The 13,575-nt window shown below is 36.6% G+C and overlaps 1 protein-coding gene across 2 annotated transcripts in view; it reads left to right on the top strand.

The window, feature by feature from the left end:
• The window catches only part of CUL3 (cullin 3), a 91,344-nt gene that overhangs the window by 39,030 nt on the left and 38,739 nt on the right, over positions 1-13,575 (top strand). For both annotated transcript variants that reach the window (XM_019753677.2, XM_019753678.2), the window contains one exon: positions 2,462-2,575. In XM_019753677.2, the coding sequence (XP_019609236.1) occupies positions 2,462-2,575 (114 nt within the window). The remainder of the gene's footprint in view (positions 1-2,461; positions 2,576-13,575) is intronic.

Below are 13,575 nucleotides of genomic sequence, written 5' to 3'. Positions count from 1 at the left end.
TTTAAGTAATATTCACTCTAAGTTGTGAGGATAATTTTTTGAAGTATGATGCAAATAGTTTTATTATTTATGATGTGCTAGTTGATCACATTCTTATTTTGTTGAAAGGCAGGTACTACATAGGTACTTGTTGATATGTTTTACTTTAAAGTGTATAAATTAGTGATTTTGAAAAACATGTCTTATTTCATAACTTTTTAAATATAATTGGTCATTTTTTCATTTATCCAAACAAATATACCAAGCACATTTTTGTGTTCCAAATTCAAGGTGACTTTAATACAGGTAACACATAACTTGATTTTATAACAAAGGGGTATACAGACATTCACTTAAGTCCTTAAGAATAATTAATTGCTAGATATTCTGGTGTTTGGAATATATAATTTTATTTTTGTTATGTAGTACTGTAGTTTCTGTGGTATTGTCATGGTTTTAATTTAATTGACAGTCAAAATTTAGTGGTTCCGTGAAAGAATACGAAGTTTGGTGAAATAGGTACATTTTAAGCTGACTATGTTTTTGTTTTAGTGTTAGCTACCTTAGGAATTTGCATCTGACAAGTGATAGGCTTAATGAGTTGAAATAAATGATATATTTTTCACTTTGTATAATAGTATTTGTTTAACAGTACTATCAACTAATGGACATAGATGTTATCACTTTTGACATAGTCAACATATTTATGGAATAATTTCTCAGTGATGTATTTTGAAGTCCAGGAGCTTCAAAATACATCTTGTATATAAGACAATTCAGCTGTGAACAAAATATTAAATGTATAATAAAGTCTAATTTATGTGGTGTAGGCTAGTGGTTTTCATACTACATGTTTAGTAGAACAGATAAATTGTCCCATCACTAAAATCTCTTGGACTCTTTTTCTCTTAATATGTAAGAAAAACAAATTAGATACAATTTTCTCAATTAGAATTTATTCTCCCATATGTTGGGAATAGTTTGGTATGTGTATTTTCTAGCAGTGTTTGGCACTTCCAGCCACTTGTTTATACTAGTTAAGAGACGCAGTGACATTTTATTTACGTGTGTTTAGAATTGAGTAATGTGTTTCTCAAAAACACCATGACTTCAGATTCTCCCCAACCTGAAAAAGTTTACTGGTGCAGATTATCTGTGGTAAAGGATGTGTGGAGCTAAGGATGTCTGGTTAGGCTGGAGTTCTTGAGAGTTGAGCTAGACCTTGGAGGATTGGTTGGATTGGAATAACTGGAAAGGTTGGCAGTGTAGTCCCAAAGTGTTATAGGAACTTAGAGGATAAACACACTACTACTTCATGGTAAAGCTAGAACCAGAGTCTAGATTCTGTTCCCTAGCCAAATCATATTTCCATTGGACTGATAGCATCGCAGGAGAAGTGGCAGTATGCTTGTGGACTATGTAAAAGAATTTTTGAAGTCTTCGTAGTTTTATTAGGATTGCATTAGGAAGGCATTTCAGACTCAGGGAACTAGATGTGCAAAGGCAGATAGTCTGAAAGAGCTTACCATGTTGGAAGTTGATCATGGTATTGGAGGGGCGGGGGAAATGAAATAAAGGGTCTTATATATGCCAGGCACTGTTCTAGGTGTGGGAGGTACACATGGAAAAGACAGAAGCCCTGCTGCCGAGGAGCTTACATTTTAGTGGGAAAAACAATAAATAAATAGTAATATAATAGGTAGTGATGAATACTGTGAGGAAAAATAAAGTATCGGGTAAAGGAGTAAAGATAGAGGTTGTTTGAAGTAGGGTGGTCAGGGCAAACCTCTTTGTGGAAGTGAAACTAGTAAGAAGTGAGGGAGTGAGCTCTGAATCAAGGCAGAAGAAATGACAGCACATTTGCTGTGTGCAGCTCCATTGTAGCAAGAGTGTCCTAAATTAATAGTTTTTACTCACTGAATGTTTACTGAGTGCCAGGCACTGTTCCATGTGTGTCACAAATGTTAATTCAATCCTGACAACAATCCTACGAAATGGACGCTATTTCCAATATGACGAAACTGAAGCATAAAGATTAAATAATTTACCCAAAGTCACACAGCTAGTCAGGGAGGTGGGATTCGAGCCCAGGTAGTTTGACCCCAGAATCAGTGGTCTTACCATTCTTTAAAGATTGGGGGTGGGGGTGTAGTTGGAACAATAGCCTGGGGCCAGTTCTATAGGTCCCTGCAGTTCCTTACAAGTATTTAGGATTTTATTCTGACTGTGATGTTCAGTGCCCAGGAGGTTGCTTTCTGATTCTGGAGGTCGAGGGACAGGTCTGGACTACAAAACATATTTGTTAGTCATTGTACATAGACTATATTATAGCTTAAAGTATTTCTACTGGCCTGTAACGTATTTCTTTAATTTAAAATTGAAGAGTCTACTTCATTATGTTATTGAACACATATGTGCATGTATACAAACGAGCGTGCATGTGTATGTATAAACAAATCGTAATGAACTCTTCTGTTAATAGGTACGAGAAGATGTACTTAATTCATTGAATAACAACTTTCTTCAAACGCTAAATCAAGCTTGGAACGATCATCAAACAGCTATGGTGATGATTAGAGACATACTCATGTATATGGTAAGTAGAGCTTTTTATGGTTGTTTTTCCTTTAAGAAGTTAGGCATTTCAAAGCAAAATGTCTTTTTTCTGTTCCATTCATTGGATAGTCAAGGTCAGTGTGGAAGGTGCTTTTTTTAATAAACTATTTCTTTTGCAAGGGCCACCTTATATAAGTGAAGTCTTATGTTTCATATACTTCTATTAGTGGAAGTATATGTGGAAGACTGAAAGGGAAAGATTTCATTTTTTTCTCAATATCTAGTACTTGTGCTTCAAAATGGGAAATAATAAAAAGCTTTATTAACATCTCTTCTTGAGTGACAGCATGATAAATGAAAGCTGAATATTCTGTTACAAGTTTTTAAAACCTAATGTCCCTATATCTTCAGTGACAGGATGTCATTAATAGAAATATTTCTGTAATAATTACATTCTAATAGCGGCCATCTATCTCTCCTAATAGTAAATCCTTGCAGTATGTATATTCTTCAGGTGTATATTCCATTTTTCACCTATTATTACTGTTTTTTGTTTTTTATCAGTCAAGAAAAATATCTTGTTCAGCATGAAAATTTGGAAAACATTGACTTGAGCTAAGGTGTTTGATTACTTTCAAGGAGATTAAACTATCAGTTTTTTTTACTTTAGTATGATTGTAGAATGAAACTAGCTTTATTAAGCTTAATTATTCTGTCACTGCAAAATTATCAAATCTAGTAACTTGTTTCTTCAGCGTTTATGTTTGGAAATTGGACATAATAGTTTTCTTGTAAGCTTTTACTCACTGCTTTTCAAATTTTTATTTTCAGTTTCTTTAGTTTTGATTTTTAGTTGTAATATAGTGGTGAGAGCTTGTCCTAGTTTCTTTCACTTGATAGAGTAAGGTGTGGAAAGAATTTTCAATGAGAGCAACAGCTGTGAAGCTTTTTGTTGTGCTGAGTGGATTCAGTCAGGCCTATTACCCTTGGTTTTGTAGGGCTTAGTGGCAAGGGGGCCAGGAAGAGCCTCCTTCATTTTTCAGGGGGTTGATAAAGGTATAACAAATTATGTAGGCTTTCTGAGCCTCACTTTTCCTCTTCAGGATTTAGATTCATCTTCTCTTGATATTTTGAGGCAAATGAGGTAACATGTGAACGCAAAATGTCTGAGATAAAAATGTAAAATAAATTAGCTTACCGCTGTTCTCTGGAATTGATGAGTCTTTCAGTTCTAGCACTGTCTAACACTAAGGTAGAAAACCACTTGTAATTTTATGATCCATTGCTCTACTTATGAAAGAAGTATTTTAAAATTATACATACCCACTCTTATTTTTAAACTTTGTTTTATTTCAGTTCCTTTTTTTTTTTCGTTCTCAAATGAAATCTCAAACCTGGGATCCTTGCTGTTACGTGACCATAGTCAAGTTCATTCCTCAGCTTCCTCATTTATAAAATGAAAATGATGTACCAACTGGGTACGGTAGCCGTGGGGCTTAAAGGAGCCATTCGTGTAAAGCACTTACAGGGCCCTGGACCACAGTAATGTGCTTAGTAAAAATTAACTGGTCTTCTTGTCCCTTCATCCTTGCATCAAACCCACCTGGTACTCCCACAACCCTGGATCAATCTATCAACTTGAACCTTTCCTGGGCCTCTGCTGGAGGAAGCCCCACACGAGGTAGATCAGTGCCACTATTTGTCCAGTGTCACAAACCTCCACACTGCCTAGCAGTCTCCTCTGTCTCTATTCAGCTCATGCCACCACTTGGAAATATTGTTTTCTCTTCAAACTTCCAGTTCTCTTGCTGGTCTTTTAATAAATGATTTCATGTGCTATCTCTGAGAGAAAAGAGAAAGCATCAGGTGGAAACTTATGTTCATATCTTGCCACTGAATCTACACGTTTACCTATGTTTTCTCCGCTTTTGTATTTTTGTTTCCTGTTTTAATGGCGGGTGCTACTATCTCTTCTGTCAAAGGCCAGTTCTCCACCTGTGCTAAGGATCACATCCCTTTCTACCTTGGCAAAAACCTGGAGTATTTGCAGGTTCTGCCTTTTTACTGTGTGCTACTCACCAGCTTTATACACGTTTGGGCCTCTCACATCCTCAAAATGAAATTCCCCTTTTTCTGTTGGCTAAATGTCTCATGAGAGTTGTTGACACTTGTTATCTATCTTTTCTCATCTTTCATTCACTTTGAATAATGTGTTCCAGTTAAGCTTCTGTCTTAACTATTCTGTTCTGTCTTGCTTTTATTAGGATCACCATATCTACACATCTCTCAAGCAAAGATCACTGCTAATTCTCATGCGCCTTTATATTTTTTCAGCAGCATTTGGCACAGTAGACTAGTCTTTTCTTCTGACATGTTGGGTCCTTAATTTCTGTGACAAAGCACTCTTGGTATTCCTCCTACCTTTCTGATTCTTCCTTCTCTGCCCTTTGACTGGAAATGTTCTTCGGGCTTAGTCCTAGATTTCCTTCTCCAGGTACGTCTCGTCTACTACCATAGCTTCATTTAGTGCCTCTGTGCAGATGACTCCCAAATTATGTCTCTAGCCTCGTTCTCTGAGGTTTAGACTCAGCTAGTCATTTGTCTAGTTGATGGCTCCCTTCATTGTCTGAGAAGTTCTTCCAACTTGGCATCTCCAAGTGAGCTCACAATCAGTGTCATTTCATTTGTTCATGCCGGAAACCTGGGACTTATTCTTGTCAGTTTCTCTCTCTACATCATGTATTTCTAGAAGCTGCAATTTCTCTCTGTTTTACATCTATTAGCCAAGACCATAGCACCTTCATTTCTCTCTTGGAGCGTTCAGTAACTACTGTTACAACATTCCCTGTGCTCCTCTCTATTTTCCTTTCCATATTGCTTCCAGAGTTACTGTTTTAAAGCACATGGTCATGTTACTTCCCTGCTGAAATCTTTCTCTGTCATCTTGGAATCTTCACACGTCTTCTGTCTGGAAATGTTTCTAGAATGGTTCCTCTTTATGTGATTTGCTCCCACTCACCTTTTAAGTGTTAGCTTAAATTTCTGGTAAGCTTTCCCTGATTCACCCTGTATGCTCTGCCCACTGGCCGCACTTGCTTTTATTGTGTACCCAATACTGTTGCTTTGCAGTATTTATCACATTCATGAACAACTGTTTAGTGCCTCGTTTCCTGACTAGATTGGACTTTCTGAGGAGGGGCTGATACCTCTGTCACCATACTGTGTCTCCAGCACCTCGCAGAGCTCCTTGCACAAACTGGGCACTTACATATATTTCCAATGAACTAATATACAGATTCTTTTTTAACAAATTGTGATTTTTTGTAGTGCTTATTAAAATATGTCCTTTTAGATTCAGAAATTAAAATGTTGATGAGATACCCTCATGTTCCACAAAATAGAATTCTTTCATTTTCATATCCTTCATTCTCTTTTATTTTCTTTTTTTATTTGCCGTATTCTGGGCTTAAATAAATGAATGTTTTTAAAAATTAAGGTGTAATTTATATACACTGAAATGTGCAGAAATAAAGTACATAAAATTATTTTTGACAGGTATATGCACCCATGTAACCAATAAATATGTCAGTCAGAATAAATAAATGATTTTCTAAAAATCAAAAGTTTTTCCTGTCGACATCTGCACTATTATTATTATTATTATTATTCTGAATATCTCTACCCTCATTCCAGACTTTCTCAGGTCACATTACCTGCTAGATAGGACATATACCTGAGGTGTACCGGTTCATGGCAACTAAACAGATTTCTTCCTATGAATACAGACTCTTAACTGTTGGAATTTTAGATCTCAGTCTCAGAGAGAGAGGAGAGATGCTTCACTGTCTACCCACATACCACCTACTCAACTAGTTGACTTTTAAGAAGGAATTGTCTGTGTCAGAAATGTCACACATGAGCCTCAGTGTGTAGACACCAGGGACACACTAATTCTTGAAAATGAAAATGTGTTCACAGGTTACATGAAGGCAACCATTGGCCAAAATATGTCCCACATAACTTGGTTGTTTGGCAGGTTCAGTGTTTCAAAAAAAAAAAAAAAGTGTTCATGTGTCTAGATGGAACATGTGACCTCTAGTTTCTGCCACTCCACCTCTTCCTAATGTTTGAGATTTGCATTACCTGTTTGGCCCCTGAATGCAATAGTTTGTAATCTCGGCTTTACTTAATTTATTTTTAATTCATTCTTTTTTTAAAGAATGATTAACATGTTGAAATTTTAAGGTTGGTTTGGAGGTTCTCAGTATAAGCTTTATTTTCAGTTTTAATTGTTTAAAAGATTGTAAAATTCTCAAAATTTCCCCCAATTAGTAAAGTTTGTTATAATATAGGTTACATACCATGTTTCCCCGAAAATAAGCCCTAGCCGGACATTTAGCTCTAATGCGTCTTTTGGAGCAAAAATTAATATAAGACCTGGTCTTATTTTACTATCAGACTGGGTATAATATAATAACAGGTATAATATAATTTAGTACCAGGTATAATATAGTATAAGACTGGGTCTTATGTTAATTTTTGCTCCAAAAGATGTATTAAAGCTGATTGTTTGGTTAGGTCTTATTTTCGGAGAAACAGGGTAATAGCTTTAATTATATAATCCATAAGTATATATTAATGTTCCGTTCATTTTCCCCTTAAATTATAAAAATGAATACAATATCAAGAGAAAATTAAATATGGATGGTATTTTATAGGCTTCTTTTGAGTAATTAGAGTTAATGTCAAAGGAAATAGGAGAGCATTTCCTATTATGATATATAGGTTAAGAGAAAGTTAATACAGGAATTTTCTGCATAAAACAGTGAATTTCAGAGATGTTTTTATGGTTTTACTTGAATTTTTCTTTGTTACTAGTGATTGTCACAACAACAAAGACACAGTAGTATTGCAAGTTAGTCTTAAAGTTTAGAGGGTATAAATTCAAAATCATGGGGAGAGAGTTAAATTAACTCAGGGAAGAGGGTCAGTGCTTCTTTGAGGTATTTGGAGAGTCATCAAGGATGATAAGTGGTGAGGTGTGAAGTAGTGATAACTTTGTGGGGAGAAGCTGAAGGAGGAACTCCCTTCTGCTGGTCAAATAGAAGGTGAGGCCATCAGTTGAGGGTGACAGAAGCATATGAGGTGTTGAGGAATGTGGTAGACTGAATAATGGTCCCTGAGATATGTCCATAACTAATCTCTGGAGCCGAAGGATTGTTACCTTATACGGCCAAAGGAACTTTGCAGATATTATTAGATTAAGGATTTTGAGATGAGGTTGTCCTAGGCTATCCTGGTGGGCCCAGTGGAATCACGGGGTTCTTCTGAAAGAAAGGGTCGCAAGAGGCTCAGAGTCAGAGGAGAAAGGGATGTCATGACAAAGGCAGAAATGGGAATGGTACACTTTGAAGATGGAGGAGGACTACAGCCGAGGAATACATGTGGCCACTAGAAGCTGAAAAAGGCCAGGAAGTGGATTCCCCCTCAGAGCTTCCAAAAGGAACCAGCCCTGCAGACATCTTGACTTTAGCCCAGTGAATCTGATTTTAGTCTTCTGAACTCTAGAACTATAAGAGGATATATGAGCTACTGAATTAGTGGTAATTTGTTCAGCAACAATAGGAAACTAATACAAGGAAAAAGTTTGGTCTGTCTCCTGTGCTGGGGTCAGCTATCTGGAAATAAACGGATCACCTGTAATTGTGAAGGCATAATTTAGGTGAGCTGGCACAAATTGTGTATAGTGGAGGCAGTCAGCAGAATTTGTACTTTTTCCAAGGGGTACTTGGCAATCCCAGAGAAGAACGTTCAAAATAAGGAAAAGCCACTGGTAGAATTTGCCTTTTTGAGTATGTGGGAGAATTCTAAGATCATTAGTATCACTGATGAAATGGTTGATCATGGCTGTTTAATAAGTAGGCAAGTGAATCATAAGGTCCCAGGAAATAAAAGTTTTAGGTACATATTAAGGATCAAACCTGAAGATCCAGAGAGAGGAAAGAGCAGATTTGTTCAAGTGTAACAAAGTAGGAAATGTGGAAGGAAAAGAGCTTCAGTGCTAGAGATGTTTGATGTTTTCTAATAATGAGGTTCAAGGTTTGCCCATATCAGTGTGAGGGGGAGGGAATCCTGGTAAGATGGGAGATGAAAATTAAGGCATCTGTAAGGAGTGTGTCAGATTGGTAATCACTGAATGTTGCAGTTACCAAAGGTAATAGACCGTGAGGAGAAGAGTTGACAAGAATATTGTAAGCCATTTGCTGAAGCTCCCGAGGACTGTGTGTCCTTGGACGTCAGAAATAGGATGAGAACATGGAGATGGTGGCACTTGTGAGTGTATTTTCTCCTATAGATTTCGATGCTTGTAGGCCCAAAAGACATTTCTTCTTTACAATATTCTAGATTACACATTTAGAGGAGTTTGAAAATAACTGGATTCTGGAAGAGCACAGATACGTTGCTTAAGAATCTTCTTGGCACTTTCTCTGTTTTCAAAATGATATTTTAGAAGAAAATGGGATCCAGTGGCTTTGGGACCATTAAGCTTCACTTCACACCTGTTCAGTGTTTTTTCTGACTGCTTTTGCAAGAAGGGTCTGTTCAAGGCAGGCTTTCCCCATAGGTGCTCTAGTGTTTGCATGTGTGGCTGACGGTATAAATCCCTTGGCATCTTTTTATGGTTAGGTCAGAAGCCAAGTACGAGGCCCTTATGTGAAATAAAACCAGGGCATCGTCATAAACACTTTAAAAGATTAGGAGTGTTGTATTTGATAATTGGGATTTCTTCGTTGCCTTCCATTTCAATTTGTTTCAAACAAATTAATAGAGCCATAAATACCTTGGTTACTCTGCCCAGTGAACTGTGTGTGTGCGCGCGCGTGCGCGTGCAGTGAAGATGGAGCAGTCCATGACACTGAGTTCGGGAAGCAAGTATGTATTCAGCGTGAAGCAGGCCCTGTGGTACATCAGAAATAGCGCTTGTATTTCTTGGTGTAAAAAGGAAGTGAAACTTTGGTACATAAAGGGAGCTGCTCCCAATTATACATAGGAAATTGGGAGTAGCGAGAAAGATATTTATTTAATGATGAATTAAGAGACACCCAGCTTTATTTCCTACTTTGTCGTTCGTTTCCTTAAGTCATTTAATCTCTCTGGGTCTCTTTTTTCCTTATAAGTAACATAAGTTTATTGGATAAGGGCTCTGATTCTGAGGCTTTCGGGGGTTATAAGCCCATTGGAGAACTGCCCTCTCCTAGAAGATGCATGTGTGTATGTACACACCACACAACATACACTTTATATGCAGTTTCAAGGGGTTCAAGGGTTCCCTGAAGCCTGTCTATGGGATCTGGTTGAAGATGTGTTGGTTAGATGATTTTAAATTTTAGAGCTCTTTCAGCTCTGAAGTTTTACACCTTTTAAAACTGAAAGTGAACAGCTATTCGTGGTGTCTGGGGAATGGTAATGCAGGAAAAAAACAGGCGGTATGGATAGATTAGTATTAAGTTGATGACAATTCCTTTAAGAACTCTTAAGGTGGGTTGATAGAGTATTGGCTGCCGACAAGCCTACCTAGTACTATTCCTTATAATAACAGATAGCCCTTAGTGTGTGCCAGGTACTGTTTTAACCACCTTAAGTATACTCATTTAATCCTCACAAAATACTGCAAAATATTTTAAGTACCTGACCTTTCAGGTGAGTATTGTACTCTATATTTTGTGAATGAATAAAAACTGAGTTAATCAGATTAAAAGTTGAGGTTAGTGAGATTAACCTGCCAAGATCACACAGTTACTACATTACTGGAATAGTGAAGTCTTTGTTTGATTCCAAAGCCCATGGTCTTCACCTCAGTGCAGAATTGTGGATGTCAACTCCGCTTAACAGAATTTATAAAAATTTACCCAGAATCGACCTAACATTCACTCACCTTTGTGCTTATGACAATAAATTCATTCGTCAACTATACAAGTATCAAGCCCACTTCTAAAAAGCTGTTTTTCCTTTTTACAAGTTCTTCCGTCATTGGGAAATTTTTTAATGTGGACGTCTGTTTGGGCAGGTAATCTTGGTATTCTGTGTTTCTTTTCTCATTTTTTATTTTGAATCTGATATTAAAACCCTCATTGAAGAACTGACTTTCTAAGACTTTAGATTCTTAATTGTCATCAGAAGAGATTTAAAACCATCATTATTGTAATACTTAGAAACTACCAAAATGTTAGATGCCCTAACAGTTACTCTATCCACTTGATCGTACGCTAGCCCTACACTAATTTGAAAGTCGTCTTCTAATTTTTTTTTAAAACATTTTTGTTGATATATATCAAAAGTAGTACACAAGTCTGTTTTGCCCATTTTCTGAAAATGTGTTTTCTTGGTTTTGGTTTTGTTTTTTAATAATTTGTGAAAGTTCTTTATATATTTTGGATAGATATCCTTTGTCAGATAAATGTATTGTGAAATATCGTCTTCCCTTCTGGGCTTGCCTTTTTTCTCTCTTAATGGTAACTTTGAAGAAAAGTTTTAAATTTCAGTTTAATGCCAGTTTTTAAGTCTGTAATTGCTAAATAAAGTATTGCATACATACCAGTTTGGACAAACTTATTAACCATGTTCCAATCTTTCACATCTTTACTAATTTTTTTTGTCTGCTTGTTCTATCAGCTATTAAGAAATGTTAAAATCTTCAGATTTGTAATATTACTCATTACAAATTTAGATTTATGTATTTCTCCTTGTAGTGTATGTATTTTGAGTTTTTGTTACAAAGTGAATATTAATTTAGCATCATTTTATTTTTCTGTTGAATTGACTCATTTTTATGAAATACCCTTCTTTATCTCTAGTAATACTTCTTGCCTTAAAGTCTATTTCATCTAGTATTACTATGTGACCTTTCCTTTTGTTAATGTTTGCATGGCGCATTTCTTCCCATCCTTCCCACCTTTCTGTGTCCTTGTATTTAAGGTTTGTCACTTGCAAGCACCACACAGTAACATGCTTTTTAAGTCCATCAGATCATCTTTGTTTTTAAATTGAAGCATATAGTTCATTTGCATTTAATGTAAGCACTGACACGTTTGGGTTTACTTTGCCATTCTACTGTTTCTTTTCTATTTGTTTCATCTGTTTTTTATTGGTTTTCCCAGCTTGCCTTCCTTAGGTGCATTAAGAATGTTTTATTATATCGTTAGCTGTTACTTATATGTTCTTTTTTAATTATTTTAGTGGTTACCTTAGAGATCACAATATAGATCCTTGACTTATAGTTTGTGTTAGTTTTGTTTTGTTTTTAACCATTTATTGGATACTGTAAGAGTCTTAGAATACTTTGACTTTCTGGGTTTTTTTTCCCCCCTTGGTTTTCAGACACTTGATCCTGAGGTGTTTTGTTTTGGTGGTGGGGGACAAACCTGGTAATTTTACCAACACTGTATATAAAAATGTGGAGGCCCTGGATGATACTATCTTTCTTCAAAAGAAATATAATTTTCTTCTGGCAGGAGGCACAGCATGGGGCAAATCACTATGATTTAGTCAAGCTGGCTTTTAGGCAGTGTTAAGGTCGGTCTATTTTTAGTTAGCCTTTATTTCCAGGGCATATCTTTACTCACAGGGAATAACCCTTCTGGGGTCTCAGCTAAAACTTGAGGTGTTTATCAGTTTGCTTTCCACATTGTGGTGCTTTGAATCCCAGCTTTGGTCTCCGCACCCCTGCCAGTCGGCAGACCGTGTCTGTTCAGCTCCTCTGCCTCCCAGTGCTGCTTTATTGGTGCTCTGGTGTCTCGCCCATGTTGAGGTGGTGTGTCAGTACACATCTCGATGACAATTCCCTGCAGAATATCTGCTGCTGTGCATTTCTCTCCTCTTCAGACTCTGGCCTCCTAGTCTAGCTGCTTGATAGCCAGCCCGCCTGTGACTTTCTGCAGTCCTCCCAACGCAACAAAGGACCCAAAGGAATGAGCAAAGTGAGCTCCTCTCCTACACGCGCCTTTTCTTTAGACTCTTTTCTTTTTTTAAGGTTTGTATTAAAATATGGCTAACATACAATATTATATTAGTTTCAGATGCATCATAGTTATTCAGCAGTACCCACCTGGCATTATATGCAGTTATTACCATATTATTGATTATATTCCCTACACTAAAAAAGTGATCACCATGATAAGCCCAGCAACCATCTGACTGCACCATGTTACCACAATATTACTGACTGTATTCCCTATGCTGTCCATTACATCCCCATCACTTATATATTTTATACTTGGAACTTTGAACCTCTTATTCCCCTTTATCTCCCCCCCTTTTTGAATTTTTCAATTACACTTGACATAGACTCTTGACCCCAAAAGTCCAGCTTACCTTTGTTGCTCTTTAATGCTTTTAAACAGTTGGCGTTCTTTTTTTTTTTAATTATTGTAAAATACACATAACATAAAATTTATTATCTTAACCATTTTTAAGTGTACAGGTCAGTGATATTAAGTACATTCATACTGTCGTGCAACTGTCACCTCCATCAATTTCTAGAATTTGGATCTTGGCAAAACTAAAGCTCTGTACCCATTAAACAATAACTCCATTTCGTATTCCCTCTTCCCTGCAGCCCCTGGCCACCACCATTGTACTTCCTGTCTATGAATTTGACCACTCTAAGTATCTCATATAAGTGTAATCATAGAGTTCATCTGTGTTGTATCATATGTCAGAATTTCCTTGATTTTTAAGGCCGAATAATATTCTATTGTATGTATGTACCACATTTTGCTTATATGTTTGTCAGTGGACAAGGGTTGTTTTTCACCTTTGGCTATTTTAAGTAATGCTGCTATCAATATGGGTGTACAAATATTTCTTGAAGACTCTGCTGAGGAACTCCAGTTTCTCCATATCCTCACCAACACTTATTATCTGGTGTGTCTTGTTTGTTTGTTTGTTTGTTTGTGGGTTTGTTTTTATTTTTTGATAGTAGCTATCTTGGTGGGTGTGAGGTGGTAGCTTTTTATTTTCTTCCAGCTTTTATAGTTGCTC

This window comes from Rhinolophus sinicus, linkage group LG01, assembly GCF_036562045.2.
Source record: "Rhinolophus sinicus isolate RSC01 linkage group LG01, ASM3656204v1, whole genome shotgun sequence".
NCBI classification, from domain to species: Eukaryota; Metazoa; Chordata; class Mammalia; order Chiroptera; family Rhinolophidae; genus Rhinolophus; species Rhinolophus sinicus.
The sequence above is the reverse complement of the archived record's forward strand: the minus strand, read 5'-3'. Positions and strand labels throughout refer to the sequence as shown.